The sequence below is a fragment of the Neofelis nebulosa genome, chromosome 1 (assembly GCF_028018385.1).
Source record: "Neofelis nebulosa isolate mNeoNeb1 chromosome 1, mNeoNeb1.pri, whole genome shotgun sequence".
In the NCBI taxonomy this organism is placed as follows: Eukaryota; Metazoa; Chordata; class Mammalia; order Carnivora; family Felidae; genus Neofelis; species Neofelis nebulosa.
In genome coordinates, this window is record NC_080782.1 from 145,428,263 (window position 1) to 145,452,312 (window position 24,050).

Genomic DNA, 24,050 nt, shown 5'->3' on the forward strand with positions numbered 1-24,050 from the left:
CTCTTCCATGGATCAGCGTATGTATTTGTGTCAGTACTATGCTTTTTTTAGTTATGACAGTTTAAAGCAGGAACAGAAAACCCACTGCATTGCTCTGTTTTTCACATTAACTTGGCATTTTTCATGTATTTATTCACCCACATATGAGGTAGCCCCGATTAATATGTAGTCATCCCCAACCTGGAACATCCTGTTTATGCCATCCTATAGAGAATGGGTTTTTATTTTTACTGTTTTGAGAGGCAGTGAGGGGCAGAGAGAGAGAGACTCTGAAGCAGTCTCCATGCTCCGCACAGAGCCCAATTCAGGGCTCGATCTCACAGACAGTGAGATCATGACCTGAGCCAAAATCAAATTATATAAACATATATTCATATATATATATACATATATATATGAAACAAACTATATATATGTGTATATAGATATGTGTATATGTATATGTGTATATATATGGGTATATATGTGTGTATATATATATGTGTGTATATATATATGTGTGTGTGTATATATATATATATATATATATATATATATATATATATATAATTTGTTTCTTAAGAGAGAAAGAGACAGAACGATAGGGGAAGGGGCAGAGAGAGAATCCCGTGCAGGCTCTGCACCATCAGTGTGGAGCCTGATATAGGGCTTGAAGTCATGAACTGTGAGATCATGACCTGAGCCAAAATTAGGAGTCCTGAGAATGGGTTTTTAAACTGGAGTTCCTTCATGAGGGAAATACAAATCCAAACCACACTGAGATAACACCTCAGGCCAGTCAGAGTGGCTAAAATGAACAAATCAGGAGACTATAGACACTTGCAAGGATGTGGAGAAAGGGGAACCCTCTTGCACTGTTGGTGGGAATGCAGACTGGTGCAGCCGCTCTGGAAAACAGTGTGGAGGTTCCTCCAAAAATTAAAAATAGATCTACCCTATGACCCAGCAATAGCACTGCTAGGAATTTACCCAAGGGATACAGGAGTGCTGATGCCTAGGGGCACTTGTACCCCAATGTTTATAGCGGCACTTTCAACAATAGCCAAATTATGGAAAGACCCTAAATGTCCATCAACTGACGAATGGATAAAGAAGATGTGGTTTATATATACAATGGAATACTACTTGGCAATGAGAAAGAATGAAATCTGGCCATTTGTAGCAACGTGGATAGAACTGGAGAGTGTTATGCTAAGTGAAGTAAGTCAGGCAGAGAAAGACAGATACCATATGTTTTCACTCTTATGTGGATCCTGAGAAACTCAACAGAAAACTGGGGGGGAAGGGGGGGAAGAAGTTACAGACGGGAGGAGGCAAACCATAAGAGACTCTTAAATACTGAAAACAAACTGAAGGTTGATGGGGGTGGGAGGGAAGGGAAAGTGGGTGATGGGCATTGAGGAGGGTACCTGTTGGGATGAGCACTGGGTATTGTATGGAAACCAATTTGATGATAAATTTCATATAAATAAAATAAAATAAAATAAAATAAAATAAAATAAAATAAAATAAAATAATAAAATAAATTGGGGTTCCTGACACCCTTGAAGCTGTATATAAACTGTGTGTGTGTGTGTGTGTGTGTGTGTGTGTGTCCCGAGATGCTATAAAAAGTGATCACTCTGCCCATAACAGTTTCAAATCTCCCCACCTTTTCAGAATCTCCTACAAAGCACCTGACAGGCAAGTCAAGGTGGACAGTTCACAGGAAAGATGAATTCACGGCATGCATAGAACCCTTCCTCTGAAATTTATGAGAGATGCTCTGCAGAGTAATATAGCCAAGGGACTCTCTCCTCAGGTCCAGCTAGCCACGATATGAACAGTGATAGAGACCTCTTTTCCTGTGTGACCAAGGGTGACCAAGGATCCAGAGTGTGCACCTTGGGGGGCACACACCCCCAAACAGGGGGACAAACCTTCGGCATTAGCAGGCAAGGCCATTATGAAGCATCAGAAGAGTATCGTATCATATGTTCCTCTCTTATTTATTATTTATACTCCACCTGCTTCCAAAGGGATGTGACTTTTCAATGAAAAGCTCAGCTCTGAAAGAACTGTACAAACTCTAAAACTAAGGTCAGAGGACAAGAGCCAAGAAGGACAAGAGGCAACAGGGGAAGGGATAGAACAATTATAGAGTATTATACCGGAAAGCAATGGCTTAGCGCCCACTTCCCATCATCCAAGAGGGAAAGAAGAAAGAAAGAATACACAATGGCATGTAGTTCCCTTTAGCTAGTAAAAGGAAACAGATCACCAGGAGAGGCATTAGCCACCACCCTAGAATTATGGCCTCTTTGGCCAGAAGAGAGCTAGGCAAGGGGAGGACAATAGGTGAGTCCCTCCCCAAACATCCGGCTGCCACAGGGATGTATGTCCATTTAAAAAGCACTAATTTTCTGTTATCTAAGGTAAGAGTTGGAGAATTGTTCATTTTACTCATCAAATATGTGCTGGGCACCTGATCTGGCCAGACTTTGTAATGAGGATTTAAAATTAAGAGTAAGGGACCACCTGGGTGGCTCAGTCGTTTACTCATCCGACTCTTGATTATCGGCTCAAGCCATAATCTCACGGTTTGTGACATCGAGCCCTGCCTCAGGTTCTACACCGGCAGGATGGAGCCTGCCTAGGATTCTCTCTCTCCCTCTGCCCCTCCCTCACGCTCTTTCTCTCTCAAAATCAATAAATAAACTTAAAAAAAAGAAAATTAAATTAAGAATGAGGACTTGGTGCCTTCCTTTGGGGAGCTCACACTCAAGAAAGGGAGATGTGAGCCAACAGATGGAACGTGCCTTGCTGGGTGTCCAGTAAAGGATAACCTCAAACATGGCAGCACAGGAGGGAGCCACCAACTTCACTTGGGAGGGATGCCAGTGCCTGGAAGCCCAGGATGGGGCAGAGGCGAGCTCCCAGCTGAGGGCCTCGTATGGGTAGAGAGAGTGCAGAAGCGGGTAGCCAGTGTGGGCAGAAGGATGCCAGGTGGAAGGCATACAGTGTGGAGTGCATGGTCATGATGCAACAAGTGGGAGCTTGACAATGTGGCTGTAGTTAAATCATGAAGTGCTAAAGAATCTGGGCTTTGGTGTGAGAACCATCCAAGATGTTTAAGCAGGGAGTGATGAGCTCACATTGTGGGTTTTGTGCATTTGCTGAAGATCCTTAAATCCGTATTCAGAACACTTATAGAGAGTCCAAACTTGATCAACTTGGGTGCCTGGGTGGCTCAGTTGTGTGAGTGCCCAACTCTTGATTTTGGCTCAGGTCATGACCTCGCGGTTCATGAGTTCGAGCCCCACATCGGGCTCTGTGCTGACAGCGTGGAATCTGCTTGGGATTCTCTGTCTCTCTCTCCCCCCCACCCCCACACATGCATGTGCTCTCTCTCTCTCTCTCAAAATAAATACACTTTTAAAAATAAATAAATACATACAAATAAAACTTTAAATTCAGTCAACAAACCCTCACCTGTAATGACTAAGAGTTGAAACAAGGGAATTTCAGACAAGTTCAATGTTCTTTTGCAAAGCAGAACTGTGTGTCCTTCCTCATCATAAAACAGATAACAAGGAACTCTGGCCCAGCAATCCTCTTAGGCACAGCCAAGAAGAGAAGTAAAGTCAGCAGCGGGGGGCTGCTTCCAAGAATAAACCTAGGAGTTTGGGAAGAAAAAAAAAAAAAGAAAAGATGCATTTGGAAGCCATCTAAAAATATATTCTTTGGTGAAGGACACATAGGTACTTTCTGCTTCTCTGTAGTTAAAAGAACAAAAAAAATTGCCTTGTTCCCATTAGTACTGCAGGTTTCTAATGGGATATAAAGCTAAGGGCAGCACAGCTGAATGAGCCCAGAATGGACAGGGACTAAGAACAGTGGTTCCAGGCAAAGCCCAGTGGTTTGTGGGGAACTGGGGCAGGAAATATATCTGTTATTTATTTACCTTTTTTTTCCCCGAGAGATTGGGGGTTAGAGAGAATCTTAAGCAGGCTCTATGCTTGGTGAAGAGCTCCACACAGGGCTGGATCCCACACCCCTGGGATCATGACCTCAGCAGAAACCAAGAGTCGATGCTTAACTGACCGAGCCACCCAGGTGCCCCAGAAATGCACCTGTTCCAAATATCGGGGAGAAGGAAAGCCTAGGAGGCTGGGAAGAAGCAAGAAGCCAGAGAGCACTGCTCTTCCTGCTCTCTATGGGGAGGAAGAGGGGATCGCTCACCTCCACTCTGCCTCTGACAATCACCAGTTACCCTCTTCCTCCCTGACAAGTGTCAGCAGCCTCCCATTCAGGGCCCATGGTCCTTGACCCGCTTCGCCAGCCTACGATGTGTTCATTCCATGTGTTCTGAACCTGAAGCATCTGGTCAGAAAAAGGACATAGTTCCATAGTTTGAACATACAAGCGATTTAGGATATCAGAAAGCAGGTGTGGGCTGCAAAGCAGCCAGCCTACTCTCATTCTATGACTATCAAGACCCTGGCGGGTAGATCCTGAGAATTAATCGGGACGTCATACAGGAAGTCCTCCCTAACAGGACTGAATGATGTCATACATTTATTTACCTTTTCAAAATTTAGAAGGGATTTATTTTCTCTCTGCTCTTTATTTATTTATTTTTTAATTCATGTTCTCTCAGCTCTGAGAACCAATCTTTGATAGTCTCCCATGGCTTTTGTGACTCCCCCACAACTATGTCTCTGGCCGACTTTGCCTATGACCATTCAACACTTCAGATCTCCCAGAATCCCTTGCAGAGATACATGTTCCTCAGAGCTTCTGACTCCGCTAGTAGAGATAAAACCGTTCTCTCCTTGGAGCTTGCCTCCTTTATTCTCTGACCCCATTTGGACTGGGATGCCAAGATCCAGTTTTGAAAAAGGCTACAAAGGAAGGAATAGCGCTTAGAGAAGAAACTTCAAACTGAAAGATTTTGTGCTCCCTAGACAAGCTGGTGGATATGACACATTTTCTGGTCATGGTCCATCCTCCTCTTCCTGGCCCTCCCATCTCACTTGGCGCCAACTTCCTATGTTCTCTCTGTCTCTCTAGGGCTCAGATTCTTCTTTCTCCTGGATCCTTCACCCAGGTTTTCCTGTTACCACTTTCCATGTTCCAGACCTTTCCTGAAGCCCCACCTTCCGTCACAGCAGCTGGTGCTCCATTGCCTCACGTCCTGAACTCCATTATTAAATCTAGTGGTGAAGTCACCCAGCTGTGAAAGCCCCTTCTGATGGCAGATTTTTGGGGGGTTTTTTGCCATGGAAATTAAAGACATTTATTGATAACTGACCCATAGTGGCCATGACAATTATGAAACCAACAGTCACCACCAGAATGTGTTCAACATTCAATATGGCTCAACTGAATGCTTTATTTTAGGGAATGATGATCCTTCCTAAGTTTTCATAAGGTTATATATAGGATTGTGTATATGAGTAAAAGAGAAGTAATAAACATGGAGGGTATGTTAAATAGTACATTAAAAAATTTTTTTAACGTTTATTTATTTTGGGGAGACAGACAGATTGTGAGTTGGGAAGGGGTAGAAAGAGAGGGAGACACAGAATCTGAAGCAGGCTCCAGGCTCTGAGCTGTCAGCGCAGAGCCTGACATCGGGTTTGAACCCACAAATTGTGAGATCATGACCTGAGCTGAAGTCGGATGCTCAACCGACCGAGCCACCCAGGCACCCCTAAATAGTACATTTTAAATCTATGACAAATCTGAGCTACATTTGTGCTAATTTGCATTTTTCCAGTCTTTTTATTTAAAAAAAATTTTTTTTTAACATTTATTTTTTAGAGAGGGAGAGAAAGAGAGACAGAGTGTGATCACGGGAGGGGCAGAGAGACTGAGACACAGAATCCAAAGCAAGCTCCAGCCTGTGACTCGGTCAGCACAGAACCCGATGTGGGGCTGGAACTCATGGACCATGAGATCATGACCTGAGCCGAAGTCAGACGCTTAACCAACTGAGTCACCCAGGTGCCCCGAGTTTTATTCTTTATTAAATGAAGTTGACCTGGACCTTTTTTTCCCCCTTCAATCTTTAAATTAGTTCAAATTCCTTGTAACACAAGCTACACACAAGTGCCAGATTAAACGAAAGACCCCTCTAAGTCTCAATGCTAATAGCAAATGGCTGTCTTTTCCCCAAGCACATATACACACACTCTTATGACTTTGGTCTGTTACATAGTTTTACAACAAATATATGCATAAACGGGTACCCTTAGAAAAATGTGCAATGCTGCATTCTTCTTCTTTTCAGTTTAAATCCAAGTTAGTTAACATATAGTGTAATAATGGTTTCAGGAGTAGAATTTAGCGATTCAACACTTACATAGAACACCCAGTGCTCATCCCAAGCGCCCTTCTTAATGCCCATCACCCATCTGGCCCATCCCCCCCACCCAACACCCCTCCACCAACCCTCAGTTTGTTCTTTGTATTCAAGAGTCTCTTATGGTTTGCCTCCCTCTCAGTTTTTATCTTTTTTCCTTCCCTTCCCCTATGTTCACCTGTTTTGTTTCTTAAATTCCACATATGAGTGTGATTCTATGATTGAACAAGAAGCTGCTTCTGCCGCTAGAGCATGCATTTGGTGTGTGTGCCTCCCGCACCCTTTCCCCGTTTATTCCTGGTAACGGCGCCCCGAATCCCTTTGCAGAACTTCATTTCATGCCTCCTTGACAGGACTACTGCTCAGGATGACCTTATCTGTCATAAATAAGGGGTGGTCACAGGACCTTAAATGGGACGAGCTGGCTTTCCTTGAGCGAAGTAAAGGAAAGCAGTAGAAAACAATTGATCCAAAATTCATTAATAATTAATAAATAAATAAATAAATGCAAAAAAAAAAAAGCTGTGCATTAATTCTGGAGATCTAGATCTCTACACCTAGTCTGGTTCCTCTCTCTCTTGTCCTTTCTAAGGCCTAAAAAACTATCCAGTAAAGTACCCACTCTATCCCTCCTACTTCGTTTTTCATTCTCCCTTAGATGAATTTGTAGGGCAAAAAGCCCTAATTACCATTTCTTACCTCAAAAAAATGGTAAATTGGGGACACCTGTGGGCTCAGTTGTTTAAGCATCCAACTCGTGGTTTCAGTCCAGGTCATGATTGCATGGTTCGTGGGTTCGAGCACCTCACTGGACTCCGCGCTGACAGTGCAGAGCCTGCTCGGGATTCTCTCACTCTCTCTCTCTCTCTCTCTCTCTGCCCCTCCCCCGTTCATCTCTCACTTGTTCTCTCAAAATAAATAAATAAACTTCACATTTTAAGAAAAGGAAGACTTGGAAGACATTACTTTAGACCACGTGGTCTTTGGGAGGGTTGGGTGTGCTCCCTGAGAAAACAGGAAGTGGTGGTAGATTTTCCAGCACATGAGAGAGCCTCCCTGTTGTTCTACCCATAGGCTCCCCCTGGAGGGATGATCAAAGGGCTGAGGGTAACACTTGACACACACCTGCAGAGATCCTCAGCAGGAGTACCCAACTCTTTCTGTGGTCAGGAGTGTTGAATCCGCCCAAGTAGCTCTGCCATGGCCTTGCTGGTTTCCTGTGAGGGCAACCCCACAGAAAGTGGCCAGCGGCCATGTTGGCCTGGCTGTGAACAGTGAAGGGTGAACTAAGGGCCTTCCCCACAGGAAGCCCAGGGAGGAGCTTTCCCCTCGTCCCCTCTGAGGAGTCTCTGGCTCCCGGCTCCTCTCCCTGTTCTGGACAAAAGGGGGATGCAACTGAATCAACTGTGGCCAGAGGCATAAGTACCCGAAAGCTAGGGGCACCTGGGTGATTGAACTTCCTACTTCTCAATCTCATGGCTTGTGAGATCGAGCCGCATTGGTCTCTGAGCTGTTAGCAGAGAGCCTGCTTGAGATCTTCTGTCCCCACTCTCTCTGCCTCTTCCCCGCTTGTGCCCTCTCTCTCAAAAATAAATCAAGAAGAAGAAGAAAGAAGAAAGAAGAAAGAAGAAAGAAGAAAGAAGAAAGAGAAGAAGAAGTCCCCTTCCTGAAGCTAGGAAAGCTCAAACTTCAGGACCGGGTACTGATACCAACCCCTTCTATTCTCATAGTAAATAACGTTTCACTTTTATACCTACATCTGTAAGGTTCTTTTACATTTTATTTTTCATAAAACAGTCCCTCCAGATTGCGTAAGCATCAGACCCCACCACACTTGGATCTATCCTGAGTGTTTTACAAACAGGAAAGAGAAAATGAGGAAGCGCAGAGCCCTGGGCACAAAATTAAAAGCTGAAAATGACTTTTGCTTTTGAAATGGAAGAGAATTGTAACCAGGGTGTGTCAGGACACTCCCTGCTTTCTGTCCCACCATGGATGTCCTTCATTACCTAATGGGGTTGGGCGGGGGGAGTGTGCCCCTGGTGAGCAGAGAAAAACGCTTCAGGGTCCTCCACACCGGAGGAATTGTCTGTGGTCTGCAATTGGCTCCTTCTAGCACTCAGCTGCGGAAGGTCAGGTCGCTGCCAGGTGACCAGGAAACAGGTGCTTCCTCTTTGGAAGGACCACCCCGCATCCTCCTCAGAAGGAGCCCACTCTGAACTCTGCAGGGCACTTTACTGAAAGTTCAGGAAGGTGTCCTACGGCAGAGGAGCCGGAAGAAATGGCTTTATTTAACTAACTTTGTTCCCTCGGTGGTGAAGAACAATACCCCAGAGTTTGGCCTGCAGGGATGTCCGACACAGGTGCTTGGTTCCGGCCTAGAGCAGTGGCCAGTTTATGCTGTGCTCCGTGAGGAATTAGAAAAAGTAAGCTCTCCCGGCTCTCTCGATGGTGCTGGACGTACTTACTACCTGGGTTGGCAGGTGGAGCATGGCTGGGATTCCCGTCAAACTGATGAGCAAGCTGAGGCCAAAACACAAGCTATCACCCCGCCCCCCTCCTCCAAGTGGGACATGTGTGATATTGCTCAGGCACTCCCAACTGCCCAAGGACAAAGGAAAGGACAGAACACCAATGGTTAAATGATAGAGATCACAGTCCTGCAGGACAGGAGTCTCCATCAATTTGCAAATATCTTAGTAAATTACAAGAAAAAAAGGCAATCTTAACTATAGCCTAATCTCCAGAAACCTACAGACTGAGTTTTCTGGAGCCCCTAATATCACCGCCCTCCCCCCCCATAGTTGATGTGGGGAACAAAGGCAAGAAGGAAATGGCAGGTAAAATTCACTTCTTTATAACCTGCAACCCATTGACAAATACTTGAGGCCAATACAGAGTAGAACCTTTCTCTAGGACCCCCCCTCCCATCATAATGTTAATGCCTTACTAGAGGGAAAACAACCTTAGCGGGACAAAAGCAAGGCCTCAGGTATTTTAGGAGTCCTCTTTAGCATATCAAAGTCCCTCTGGAGGCCTCCCTTTGACCTTACCTCCCCCAACTCCATCTTAAATAGTCACTCTTCACAACCCCAGTGCAGCTCTTTCTGCCCATGGGTCCTGTGTCCGTGCTTTAATAAAATCACCTTTTGCACCAAAGACATCTTCAGGAATTCTTTCTTGGTCGCTGGCTCCAAACACCCGCGGCTCCAAAACCCCATGAAAATCACTCCACCAGCTCACTGATACTCAGAGTGTAAATGACCTCACCTGCTCTATCTCAGGACACTTCTGTAGCTCCTCCCCCCCCCCCATCTGCTTGGGTACAACGCCCCCCGGCCCCCCCCCCACCCAGATGAATCAGCAGGGCCATTGTGAAGGCAGTCTCCTGGAGCTCTGTGACCGGAATCCCTTGAGTTTCCGCACCACTGATAGCTCAAGCTACCTTATGATCACCTGAGAGCAAACAACCTCACCCAAGAAGAATTCTCGTGTCCTTCTGAAATCAATACGATCCTGTTTCATATAAAGCGTGCTTACCTTTTTCTATTACCAATCGTTTGACCCTGCTCAAAGCGACGAGAATTCTGGCATTATTACCTGGCAGGAAATAGCGCCACCTCCAAAGAGTCTCGCTTTGCTATCAAACCCCCAATCACAAATAAAGATGGAGGGGAGTTTCAGCACGTGACACCACAAAATGTTTTTTGGGTTTAGCAGGAGACAAAAGCTCCGGTCCCTTCTACGTGCCACGATTCACATCATCCTGCCCCGGAACAGTTAGGTGTCTGGGCTATTTAATATATGACGCATTTACTATGGAGTGTGGAAACTGTAAGGTCCATTAACTGTAAGGTCCGTTAACTATTGCTAGGGCAATGCAACGTCAACTCAAAGGCACACGAGCATCAACATTTATTTCTCCCTGGTGTGTCTGCAGATCGGCTGGGGTTGAGCTGATCTAGGCAGGGCTCAGCTGGACTGGACTCCAAGCTCCTTCACCACCGGACTCTTATCTTCCTGGTTCAGCAGCTCTGTGGGGCATGTTGTTCTCATGGTAAAAATTGGGACAGTAAGTGCATAAGCTCACCCATAAAAACACATTTCAAGCCTCCATTCATGTTGTATCTGCTAATATCCCAATGGCCGAAGCAACTCACCTGGCCAAGCCCAAATCAAGTAACCCGGCCCACGATCAGTGGGGCAGAAAAATATATTCTTGCCTCTCATGGAAGGAATACCAACGTTCTGTAGCAAATGGTACACAGAAAAGGGTGAAGAATTGAAAGTAATCAGCCACTGACCATAGGGAGGCAGGAAAAAGGGAAAGATGGCAAAAGAAATAAGATTTTTAGGGATTGGCTTTGAGCCAGGTACTTGGCTGTGTGTTTCAGGCCCAAAATTCTATTTACTGTTCACAAGAACAGGGGCACCTGGGTTGCTCAGTCAGTTAAGTGTCTGACTTCGGCTCAGGTCATGATCTCGTGGTTCGTGAGTTCGAGCCCTGCATCTGGCTCTGTGCCGACAGCTCAGAGCCTGGAGGCTGCTTCAGGTTCTGTGTCTCCCTCTCCACACCCCACCCCCCTCTCTCTCTCTTAAAAAAAAAAAATGGAAAACTGACATCTAGATATCTAGGTGGGAAAGCTGGTGAGCAACCAAGCCGGAATTTGCACATAGGTCCAACGGACTCCAGACTCTGCCAAGAGGCAGAGATAGCAGCATCTTTAGCTGCCTCTTGCTCTTTCAGAACTACAGATGGATATTGAGCCAGAAAGAGGTAAATAAACTGTGATCTTTTCAAACCCAGGCTTCTCCCAAAGGGCTTGAAGCAGGGACATTATGCCTGAAGCAATAATTGGAGTCCAATGACCCGAGTCCTCTGTCATTAGGCTGTAGATTGGCTGCTTGCTTATTCCCAGGGCTCTTTCAGGCATTCAAGCCCATCTGAGGCAGACAACCTTGCCTTCAAATCTATGTTATAATGGGATCAAGAACCATTTTCAAGTCCTCTAGAACAAGTTCACATTTGTACCCTTTTTTTGTTGCTGTCTGGCATTTGGCTCCCTGCATGTTAGTGCAGATGGTCAAGTATGAGAGAAAGCAGAGCATGTTACCAGGGCCCCGGGTGTAGCTGTCAAGCCCTTAGCATCAAGTTTAAGATGCACTTGGATGCTCTTAGGAAGAACGCAACGGGACACGGAAGTGTGTGGCCGCTGTATTCACTTAGTTGGCGCTGAATACGTGCTTTGCAAAAGAACAAATTCATGGACGCAGCCGCGCTGCATTTCGAGCCATGAGTTCATGGGCCCAGAAGGATGACTGTGATTCTTCTCTACCACCAATATCCTTCCACTCAGAGAAAAACCCTACCTCTGAGGTTTGTCCCAGCGTGCCCACGCTCTCTCCCCACCTTCAGCCATCCCTTGACGCCCCGGTGACGACCTTGTATTCACTGCTGATTTGGCCTCCTGCATTACAACCTTTCCCTGTTCTGCTAGGGACCGGGGATACCACCGTGAAGGATCATGTGGTACCTGGGCCTTACAGGTGCCACCTCTGTCAACTCCGGCAGCCTCACTCAACCTTCCTTACCCACGCCCACCTCCCGTGGGCGGGTCTCGCAGTCTAGCGCCGCCCCCTCACCATTTTCAAATGCAGGTCAGAGCCACTGGTGAGTCACAAAGTTAGTTTCAGGGGACTTGCAGCATTTTTGCCAAATAAAATAGAAAAGAAAATACCTGACAGCCTTCCGCGTAATAAGGGGGCATTTTTCTCATTCAATTTTTGTTTGAATTATATGTATTGAGAGGTATACGGGGCTGTGATAGCAGATTTTTTTTTTCCCCTGAAGGTTATGGTCAAAAAAATTTTGAAAGATACTTTTCTGGGCACTTTTTTTTTTTTTTTTTTTTTTTTTTTGCAGAACATTCAATTTTTTTTAGTTGAGTTATTTATTTTGAGAGACAGAGAGAGCATGCAAGTGAGAGGGGAGAGGCAGAGAGAGAGAATCCCGCACCAAGAGTGCAGAGCCCATCGTGGGGCTCAAACTCACACACTGCAAGATGATGACCCAAGATGAGAATAATAATCGGACCCTTAACCTACTGAGCCACCCAGGCATCCACAGAACACTCCATTTTTATTTTTTTATTAAAAAAATTTTTTTTAATGTGTATTTTTGACAGAGTGAGAGGCAGAGCATGAGCAGAGGAGGGGCAGAGAGAGAGGGAGACACAGAATCCGAAGCAGGCTCCAGGCTCTGAGCTGTGAGTACAGAGCCCAATGCTGGGCTCAAACCCACAGACTGCGAGATCATGACCTGAGCTGAAGTCAGATGCCTAACTGACTGAGCCACCCAGGAGCCCCAGAGAACATTCCATTTTTAAAATACCATTCTCTCATAGCTCCCTCTAATGAATGGCACCTGCTCACTCTCTACTTTTCAGACACCCATTGTTGCAACACTTATGGTTACATGTGGCCCATTAGCACGGCAGGTGAAAAACTAAGGACTGGGATATTGTTGCCTTATAGATCTCTTATTCTATCCCAATCCCCTCTGAAAGACAAACACACACACACACACACACACACACACACACACACACGATACTGTCCTGCACGCATGCACAAATTATCTAGTGGGTATGGCATGAATACACACACCCTCACACTGCAGTGGATACTGAGACAGAGAGTGAGTTTCCCACATGAGCTGACATGGGGACAGAACAGGCACACCGCATGTAGTCAAATGAGACGACCGGGAGTCACACGTGAAAGTGTGTACGTATCCGGGGCAAGGAGATATGGACTCATGACATTAACACAAGAGGCATATTTGGGTTTTCTTCAAGATGACAAAGTCATGACCCAGAAAGAAAAGCCCCAGTATTACAAACTTGAGCTGTAATATAAACTCTGAGTCAATGTAAATGGTAAATTGAAATTTTCTCTTGGGTGGTAGGATATAGCAGGATTTCTCAACCTGGAAACTATTGATATTTTGGGCTGGATAATCCTTTATTGGGGAGGGTGAGGGGCTGTTCTGTGCATTGTAAGTGGCCTGACCACTGCCCACTAGATGCCAGTACCACCCCCTCCCCACTTGTGACAACCAGAAATGTCTCCAGACACTACCAATTGTGCCCTGGGGGCAAAATCATGCCAGTTAAGAACCACTGGAATATAGCAAAACCAAGGTCATGAGGTGTCCCATGGTTGATGAGTTCCTCTGTAGCTATGATTTCCTTTAGCCCGCACAGCAGCCCTGCAAGGTAAGACTGGCCCTGTTAGTGTTATGCCCAGAATTCGTGATCCACAAAGACCACCAGGGAGCCGAGTCTGATGAGCTAGCTCAAGCTCAATTCCCTACCTGCACCGATGCAGCGGTGAGATGCCAGGGAGAGAGAGCGAGTTTCAAAAGCACAAAGGGGTCTAGGGGCAGTTGGTGAGGTAATGGCTGTGGCCTCAGCCAATTGGCTGGGGAAGGGTCATGGCCTCAGCCGATTGGCTGGGGAAGGGTCGGAGTCCTGTTACGCAGGTCACCGGGCGTGTTTTGATTGGGAAGTTTGAACAGGTGAGCAGGAGGTTACTCAAGGGGAGGAGGCGTGGTCTGAGGTTTCTGCGATTTTCCCAGAAAGGGGGCATGTCGGGGACATAGTCACTCAAGGTGGAGGACACAGAACAAGATGGAGTCGGCTGGCGTAGGTCCGCTCTTTCATTCCCCCCTTGCCATGTAGCTTGCGGACCCAATCATGGGACCGGCTGCATCTGCGCATGGAATCCGGGGGCGTATGGTGACAAGGGGAACAGAGTTTGGAGGTCTACGCAAAATTCTGGGAACCATGTGTCCCTGGGATGGCTCTGGGAGGTCTGATTAAGTATTGTCCCCGAGATAGTGTCTATGATCTTCCAGGTGATGTTTTGGGGGGCATGGGGACTCCCGGCAGCATGAGCAGTGACAAGCAGAGCTAACAGAGTTACCAATATTAGGTGGGTCAAATGCGCTGTAGCTTGAGCTTGAGCGGGTTGTGTTGGTCCCGATTGATGGCCCATTGCGTGATGAAGTCCTTCTGGATCGAGCGTGGGTGTGATGGACCCAGGTTGCGATGCCGTCTACTTTGAGAGCGGTGGGGGTTGTCAGCACCACGATGTAGGGTCCCTTCCAGCGTGGCTCAAGGGTCTCTCGGCAGTGCCTCTTGACATAGATCCAGTCTCCCAGCCTGTAGTGAGGTGTCGGGGTCGAGCCAGCCTCGTAGATGTCACGGAGGTGCGGCCAAATGTCATCGTGTGCCCTCTGGAGCCCTCTCAAGGAAAGAAAAAGTTCTTGATCTTTAAACTCAGCAAGAAGTTCAGCTCGAAGGTTGGGAATAACACGGGGTGGCCTGCCAAACATGATCTCGTAGGGAGTAAAACCCAAGGTGTAAGGAGTGTTCCTAACCCGGTAAAGGGCATACGGTAGGAGAGTCACCCAGTCCCTGCCAGTCTCCATGGTTAATTTGGTAAGGGTCTCTTTTAGGGTTCTATTCATTCTTTCTACCTGTCCTGAGCTCTGGGGCCTATAAGCACAATGTAATTTCCAGTTTGCCCCCACAGCCTTGGCTACTGCCTGCGTTACCTGCGAGATAAAAGCTGGTGCATTGTCTGATCCTACCACGGCAGGAAAACCATACCTGGGTAAGGTGTCTTCTCGTAGCTTCTTAGCCACCGTCTGAGCCGTTTCATGCTTGGTTGGGTATGCCTCCACCCAGCCAGAGAAGGTGTCTGTAAATACTAAAAGATATTTATAACCATACTTTCCTGGTTTGACTTCAGTGAAGTCGACTTCCCATTGGGCTCCCGGTCTGGTGTCTCTGAGCCTGGTTCCTTTTTTATTTGATGTGGCTCTAGCGTTGGTGAGTCGGCAGGTCTTGCAGGCAGATACAACTTGCTCTATTTTGGTGTCCTGTTGGTGAATCTTGATTCCGGCATGTAGGATTAAGTCTTTTAATTTTTGGGCCCCCATGTGAGTAGACCGATGCATGTGCTCGAATACTGAGACTCTGAGCCAGTCTGGCAGCATGAGCTCCTTGTTAGGTGTACACCACCATCCCTTTATCTCCTGGGCCATGGGGGGTTTCTTGATCCGCTGTAACTCCTCCTGGGAGTATTTGGGCTGGTCTGGTAAAACTGGGTCTCCTGGGTCCAGTAGTTGTTAAGCCGTTTTCTAGCCCCCAACATTAGCGCCTTGGTAAGGGCAACGAGCTCTGCTCACCGGGCTGACGTTCCGGAGGGTAGAGCCTCCGCCCATACGGTGTCCGTTTCGGTGACCACCGCTGCACCTGCATACCTGTGTCTGTCTCGCACAAAGCTGCTGCCATCAGTGAACCAAGTAGCCTCGGCATCAGGGAGGGTCAGTTGGTCAGGTCCGTCCAGAATCCATGTACTTGTTCCAGGATTCCCGCACAGTCATGTAGTGGAGCACCTAGGTCAGGGTCGGGCAGCAGGGTTGCAGGATTGAGGGCCACACTGGGGTGGAACCGCACTCCTGGAGGGTTGAGTAGGAGGCTCTGGTAATGAGTCATACGTGTGTTGCTCATCCATCTATCAGGAGGCTGTTTCAGGACCCCTTCAATGGCGTGTGGGGTCATGATCCAGATCTCCTGTCCTAGGGTCAGTTTGCGTCCTTGACTAGGAGTGCTGTCGCCGCAATAATTCTTAGGCATGGCAGCCAGCGGGCAGCCACTGGGTCTAGTTTCTTAGACAGGTAAGCCACTGGGCGGTTCCAGGGGCCTAAGGCTTGAGTTAGAACCCCTTTTGCTATTCCCTTATGTTCGTCTACAAAGAGGTGGAAGGGCTTCGTAATGTCTGGTAGGCCCAGGGCTGGGGCACTTAGGAGGGCCTTTTTTAACTGATTAAAGGCAGTTTCTTCTTTTTCAGCCCATTTAAATGTTTCCCCCTCTTTGGTAGCTTCATATAGGGGCCTGGCGATCTCAGCAAAACCTGGAACCCAGAGGCAGCAGTAGCCGGCTGATCCTAGGAATTCCCTCACTTCTCTTCGGGAGGGGGGAGTAGGGATCTTTAGGACAGTTTCTTTTCTGGCATCTGATAACCGCCGCTGTCCGCCCTCCAGGATGTATCCCAGGTAACTTACCCTCTCCCTGCATATCTGAGACTTCTTCGGGGATGCCCGGTACCCTAAGGCCCCCAGGGTAGCCAGCAGGTCCTGGGTCCCTCGCTCACAGTCTTTGGCCGTGTCGGCAGCAATCAGGATGTCATCTACCTACTGCAGGAGGGAGAGGCCAGGGTGCTCCCTTCTGTACTCACCCAGGTCCTCGTGTAGTGCCTCGTCGAAGATGGTGGGCGAATTTTTGAATCTCTGAGGCAGCCGTGTCCAGGTGAGTTGCCCACTGTAGCCCTCCTCCAGATCATGCCACTCGAAGGCGAACAAGGGTTGGCTCTGGGGTGCCAGCGGCAGACTGAAGAAGGCGTCCTTTAAATCTAGTACAGTATACCAGACCCTGGAAGGCGCCAAGGAGCTCAAGAGAGTATATGGGTTGGGAACAGTTGGGTGTATGTCCGCGACCCTCTTATTTACTTCCCGGAGGTCTTGTACCGGTCGGTAGTCATTTGTGTGAGGCTTTTTGACCGGGAATAGGGGGGTGTTCCAGGCAGACTGGCAAGGAACTAGTACCCCTAGGCTTCGTAGTCTCCGGATGTGTGGCTGGATCCCCTTCTGGGCCTCCTGAGACATGGGGTATTGTTTGATCCTTACTGGACTCTCTCCTGGCTTGAGCTCTACCAGGACCGGGGTCCTGTGAGCAGCTAGTCCTATCCCCCCCCCCCCAACTCTGCCCAAACCGAGGGGAATTCTTGTAGCCATCTGTCTATATTATCCTCTCTCGGGAGTGCCTCCTGGTGGAGGCGGTATTCATCCTCCAGTTTCATGGTCAGGACCTGGATGGGGTGGCCCTTGCCATCGGTGACCTGAGGCCCCCCTTGTCTGAAAGTTATCTGAGCTCCAATCTTGGTCAATAAGTCCCGTCCTAACAGCGGGTAGGGGCATTCTGGTATTACCATAAAGGAGTGGGATACCCGGCCCGTTCCCAAATCTACTGTTCTTCGGGTAGTCCATGAATACTGGCTCATACCAGTTGCCCCTTGTACCCAGGACTTCTTGCTGGCTAGTTTTCCTTGTGGGGTGCAGAGGACCGAATGTTGTGCTCCGGTGTCGACAAGGAAGTCAACAGGGGTCCCCTCCACTTTAAGAGTTACCCTGGGTTCAGGGAGAGGGTCGAAACCACAACTCCCCTAATCACTTAGTTCATCTAGCTCTAGGACTTTTACTCGATCAGTCTTGCTTCCATTCCCGCCGGCCTTTTTCGGACAATCTCGGGCCCAATGTACTATCTCCTTGCAGTATGTGCACTGATCCTTCTGCAGCCTCTGCTTCCCCCCCTTGGTGGTTCCTTTACCTTTTCTTGCGTCGTCTGCCAGCTGCCGGAGACGGCGGTCTCGTTCCTCGGGGGAGTCAGCAGTGGTAGCTAGTAGTATTCTGGCCAGGTCTTGAGTCTGCTTACTGCTGGCAGCCGCCATGGCGCGAGCCTGCTTGTCCTCAGGAGGCTCCCGGTTATTATATACCTTTTCGGCTACCACCAGTAAGTCCTGCAGACTTTTTTCTCCTAGTCTATCTATTTTCTGTAATTTTCTCCTAATGTCTATGGCCGATTGGTTTACAAAGGCCATGATAACAGCTGCCTTGCTTTCCGGAGCCTCTGGATCCATGGGGGTATAGGTACGGAATGCCTCCATGATCCATTCTAAAAAGGCAGCCGGAGATTCATCTTTTCCCTGTTGTACATTTCCTACCTTGGCCAAATTGGTTGGCTTTCTAGCAGCCATTCAGAGACCCCCCATTAGAGTCTGGCGGTAGACCCGGAGCCTCTCCTTACCTTCTGCCGTTTTGAAATCCCACTGGGGCCGAGTTAAGGGGAAGGAGGCATCTATCTGAGCCTGGTTGGTGGTGGGATTCCCCTCTGCACCCGGAACTAGTTTTTGGGCCTCATTGAGGATTCTTTCTCTTTCCTCAGTCGTGAACAGGACCTGCAAAAGCTGCTGGCAATCGTCCCACGTGGGCTGATGGGTAAAAAGAACAGAGTCTAATAGATCAATAAGTCCTGCCGATTTCTCGGACAACTTAGGATTCTGAGACTTCCAATTGTAGAGGTCACTAGTGGCGACAGGCCAATAGTGATGGGGCTGATTCCCCTCCGCGTCTGGGGGTATGGTGGCTCGCAGGGGCAGAATAGTGGAGTCGGCAGTGGAAATGGATTGCTCCCTCTGAGCCTTTTGTCTGGTAAAGGGCGGGTTTCCCACTGGAGCGTTTCCACCTCCCGCTCTTGGAAGAGCGTCTGCCTCCCCCGGAGGGGGAGGATGGTGTTCTTCCGGCATCCTAGGGGGGTTATACGGGGGAGGAAAAATTAATTCTTCTTCAGTCCACCCCTGTAGGGCAAGGTAGAGGGGTGTTGAAGGCTGGGTAAGACTAAAGTGATCAATCATAATACTTAGAGGAGTAGTCTGAGTCTGTCCCATAATGTCTGTCCAGTAAGTCCACAGAACAAAACAGAGAAACACAGAAACAGACAAACAGAGGGCCCCTAGAAAGTCTTCCAACTCCATGGAAGCAAAACTGAAAGCTAGACGACGGCCTCACACCAACCGGCGGGAGCGACCTGCCTCGTCTCAGACCTTTGAGGGGATTCCACGTCCCTCCAAAACCAATGAGGGGATTCCACGTCCCTCCAGAAGGGAGGATCAGAACGTCTTCCGGAACTCCTGGCTCGAGGTCCTCCAGTGCATCCACTTAGACCGCGTCGGGCACTACCAGAATTTCAGAAATGAGCTCACACAGAAAAGACAGAACGAACAGACACTAACCGTGGCCAGTCAGGCTCTCCAGGTCAGGGGTCCCTCGGGGGTCTTGGGGATCCCGGGCGAGCCCCCAAATGTTATGCCCAGAATTCGTGATCCCCAAATACCACCGGGGAGCTGAGTCCGATGCAAAAGCAAAGAGCCTTTATTCGAGCTAGCTCGAGCTCAATCACCTACCTGCACCGACGCAGCGGTGAGATGCCAGGGAGAGAGAGCGAGTTTCAAAAGCACAAAGGTTTTATAGGGGTCTAGGGGCAGTTGGTGAGGTAATGGCTGTGGCCTCAGCCGATTGGCTGGGGAAGGGTCGGAGTCCTGTTACGAAGGTCACCGGGCATGTTTTGATTGGGAAGTTTGAATGGGTGAGCGGGAGGTTACTCAAGGGGAGGAGGCGTGGTCTGAGGTTTCTGTGATTTTCCCAGAAAGGGGGCATGTCGGGGACATAGTCACTCAAGGTGGAGGACACAGAACAAGATGGAGTCAGCCGGCATAGGTCTGCTGTTTCATTAGAACTTTCCATGGTCGCAGTGACCCATCGCCCAGGTATCCCAGTGCTCTTGGGAGCTCTGCCTCAGCCACCCAACTCTGAAGTAGATGACCAGTGGCTTCAGATTGTGCATCAATCACAAAATGAGTCACCTTTTACCCATTCTCAGTCATTTGGCAATGCTAAGACAGGAATCAAAATATTACAAGACAAGACACTGAAAGTACTTTAGGAGGCCACGTTTGGATATTCCAGCCCCACCTTGAACTACAAGAACACAGATTATTAACATCATTAACTGTCCTTATTTATGGGACACTGACACCCAGAGAAAAAGAAATAACCTCCCCTATGTCAAACATGTATCAGTGGTGCCCCCTGCTCTCGCCCCCTGCTCTCGTGCCTCCCTCTCTGACCCCAAGACTGACCCCACTGTACTCAAGGAACGTAAACCCAACCTATTACAGTCCCAGTCTGCCAGCATACCAATTCCAAATTCCTGAGAGTAAGTCACAATGGGGCTCTTACGCGGGGGCATTGCACCATGCCAGGGGCACCACTCACATAGACCATGGAAATCCTATGGTACTTGATTCCAGAGTATGAACGGGGCTTCAGGGACCAGTCCATGGATAAAGAGCAAATCTCTGCGAAGGTGGTAACAAATTAGACAGGTTACCTCTACAGATGTCGACTGAAGTGATCTCACACAAATCACGAGACTTCTTGATGCTTCAACGATCCCATCTCAGTTTGGCGATTGTAAAACATGGCCCCCTGATTCCCTGCCACTCCCCACAATGGAAGGTAGAATCCTTTGTCCCTGCCCCTTTCATCTGGGCTTTGTGACAGTCTGACCAGTAGAATTTGATATAAATTCTGCTATGGCAGTGTCCAGACTCAGGTCTTTAGAAAAAAATGGCAAATTTTCACTCCGTGTCTCTTGGATGCATGCTCTTCGTGCCCAACCACCATACTCGGAGGAAACCCAAGCATTCCTGGAGAAGCCCACCTGTCCAATGGTCTCTGCTTATCTTTCGTGGAGCCGGGATGAGCCTTCCTCAACGGAGCACATTCCCAGTTGGAAACCCATGTGGTTAAAACAATAATTGTTAGTGTTTTCAGCCACTGTGTTTGAGGGTAGAGGTGGTCGGGTATGCAGCGATAACCGAGAACGCTCATAATCTCAGCCTTCCTGGTAGAGGGTATTAGGTAATCCATTGAGATACAGTATGAAAAGTGAAAGCTCTTGGTACATCGGAGAGCATCAAGTCAGCTTTAATTTGTATGATTCCAAGGTAAATGGCAGCAAAGCCGTGGTTCTCCCGGCCAAGTCAGCAGCTGGCTCGTGTTCAGGGGAGAGGAGGCAGTTGCTAACAGCAGCCAGCACAGAAGCCAGGCTGGTGAGGATTGGGGCAAGGAGAAGGCGCAGTCACAGACCGCTGTTGTTTATCAAGCCTCAGGACAAAAGATGACCCTGGGAGGTTGTCTGAGACCCTTCCTCCAGACAGATGCATGAAAAATATCGATTTTATTTTAAAGGTTCTGGAAGGAAACAAATGTCCGTGTCTAGCGGTAAGTTTGAGTTATTCTGGATTCTTGGTCAGGAAATACTAAACCAAGTCTCTTTGGCTTCCTATGTGGCCCATATCTTTGGGTTGCGGTGTCAGATAAATTTGGGGACACAAGCAAGAAGGCACATCCTTGGCCACAGTGATTCTGGTCGGGAGGGTGTTTCTAAAAGTCTCAATCACTGCAAAGGACTGTTGTATTGTTGTCTCAAAAAAAAAAAAAAGAATTTCCCCATCTTTCTAATATAGAAGTCTGACAGGCCACGTCCCAATTTGGTGATGGAAATTTATACATTATTTTGCCCATTGGGTGCAAATACCCCGGGAGAGATCTTTCTGAACCACGTTCAACGTCTGGTCATTGCCCTTCGTTTTTTTTCTCCTTTGCAGTTCAAAGAAGGTGAGTCCTGAATACGCTGAAGTTCAAGTCCAGCCGTGCCTGCAATCAGCCCCGCCCTGTGCATTGCAGCCTACCGGAGTCCCCGCATTTTGTGTGTGCCAAAGGCCATCTGAGCTGGCTTTTCTGTCACTTGCAGTCAAGAGTCCTAACTGACCAATGCGTACAAAGAAAATTCCCTGGGGTGACCGAGGCAGGAAACTCACATGGTAAATCCTTTACTCTGTAAATATCATGAAGACCCCACCCAAGTGGGACCACTTTTATTTTCTCTTCTATCCCCCTTTCTCTGCCTGGTGGGGGACTCCTGGGCTTCCACATTATTTTCCTTCTCAGTGGGGAGGCCCCTAGTCCCCACCTCAACTCGGCTGCACTCACTCTCTCCCTCTTTCTCTCCAGCAAGTTTCGACCACACCAGCGAATGCTCATCAAAGAACCTCAGGCCATGAAGTAGTAAGGTACAAGGAAGTAAAGTCTGTGAAAATGTCTAGCTACTTTCAAAACAGCTCATAAAACCCCAGCGAGGCAGCAAAGGGCACATGCTGTCCCCAGGCCCGTGATGGGGCAGGAGAAGGGCCGCCCCCCCTCCCCCCCCACCTTAGAAGCTGTTTGACAACAGCGAGCTCAATGCCTGTATTTTCTGGAAATATCTCAGTTTTGAATATCCTACCCTGTGGACAAACGGTGCATCCCACTTTGGCGTCATGAAAATACGGTGACTGTTCGTAAAGCATCACCCCAGCTAGCCTGTGTCAGGAAACGCGGCTCCCATCTCAGAGGGTAGGGGCTGCCCTGTTGTACCACGGGGCTTGTCTGCACTGTCACTGTCCCAACCAAACCAGGGAGGCTCGGAGGTGGCAGGCTGCAGCTCTCAAAGCTCTGAGTACAGAGAAGGCCATGCAGAAGAAGAAGACAGTTCTTGGTCCCCCTGGACTTAATTACCAAAGTATGGCTCTTCAGATGACTTATAGTGCTACATGAATGCTATTTTCTTTTAAGATTTTATATTTAGGGGTGCCTGGGTGGCTCAGTTGGTTAAGCATCTGACTCTAGCTTGGGTCATGATCTCACAGTTTGTCGATTTGAGCCCGCGTCAGGCTCTGTGCTAACAGCTCAGAGCCTGGAGCCTGCTTTGGATTCTGTGTCTCCCTCTCTCTCTGCCTCTTCCCCCCCTCAAAAAAATGAATAAACATAAAAAAATTAAATTGTCATATCTCATAGAGGGAGGTGGGTGGGGGGAATGGGCTAGATGGGCAATGGGCACTAAGGTGGGCACTTGTGATGAGCCCTGGGTGGTACACGTAAGTGATGAATCACTAAATTCTACTGCTGAAACCAATATTACACTGTATGTTAACTAACTAGAAATTTAAAAAAAATTTTTTTTTAATTGTCATGGTGTTTACAAGCTGTAAGCCATTTCGCAGATATTATTGCCTGAGATGACACCAAAATACTGACAAAGTTGGCCAAGTAAAATTAAAATATTAAATAAATAATGTCTGAACGGGGTGCCTGGGTGGCTCAGTTGGTTAGGCATCCGACTTCGGCTGGGGTCATGATCTCGCGGTTGGAGAGTTTGAGCCCCACATCAGGCTCTGTGCTGACAGCTCGGAGCCTGGAGCCTGCTTCGGATTCTGTGTCTCCCCCTCTCTCTCTGCCCCTCCCCTGCTCACAGTCTGTCTCTCTCTGTCTCTCAATGATAAATAAATGTTAAAAAAAATTTTTTTTAAATAATGGTTCAGCAATCTATTGTAATGACAAAAACCATACAGATGGTAGAGAAAGGCAGGGAATTTGGTAAACTCTGCCCTCAGCTATCGCTCTAGCATCTTCAAAGGGGTCTGCTTCTCTGGACCACATTCCTTCAGAGTATTATTCAGTTTTGCTTAGCCTCCATGTCTCACCCACCCTCAGAAGAACACAGAAATGTCACAGGTGGCTATGTTAAAACAGTGCCTGGGTAGTTGGGCTCACAAGAACTTCCTAAACTGCACCGAAAGAACAGTGAGTCACATTATTAAATGGACCACAGCGGTGGTGTAAGTTTTACGTGATTCTAACAAACACATACTGCGTAGGCTTCGTGGTAAGGCATAGAATAAAAGGTTCATCTTATTGCAGCATTGTTTACAATGGCTAAGATATGGAAACAGCACAAGTGTCCATCGACTGATGAATGGATAGAGATGTGATATCTATCTATCTATCTATCTATCTATAGATCTATCTATAGATAGATAGATAGATATACACACACACACAAAGGAATACTACTCAGCCATTGAAAAGAATGAGATTGTGCCATGCAGTAACATGGAAAGACCTAGAAGGTATTAT

General features: G+C 47.8%; 1 protein-coding gene across 1 annotated transcript; it reads right to left on the reverse strand.

Annotated features, from left to right (window-relative positions):
- Positions 1-12,595: 12,595 nt before the first annotated feature.
- LOC131516911 (uncharacterized) lies at positions 12,596-19,833 on the reverse strand. The gene is made up of 2 exons (XM_058738474.1): positions 19,436-19,833; positions 12,596-18,463 (listed from the first exon to the last, which is right to left on the reverse strand). The coding sequence occupies exon 2, from the start codon at positions 15,456-15,458 to the stop codon at positions 14,226-14,228; it is 1,233 nt and encodes a 410-aa protein (XP_058594457.1). The 5' UTR covers positions 15,459-18,463; positions 19,436-19,833; the 3' UTR covers positions 12,596-14,225.
- Between the last annotated feature and the right edge of the window lie 4,217 nt (positions 19,834-24,050).

Excerpts from the sequence above, each read along its gene's own strand:
- LOC131516911 (XM_058738474.1), bottom strand. The coding sequence starts at position 15,458 with ATGGCCCAGGAGATAAAGGGATGGTGGTGTACACCTAACAAGGAGCTC.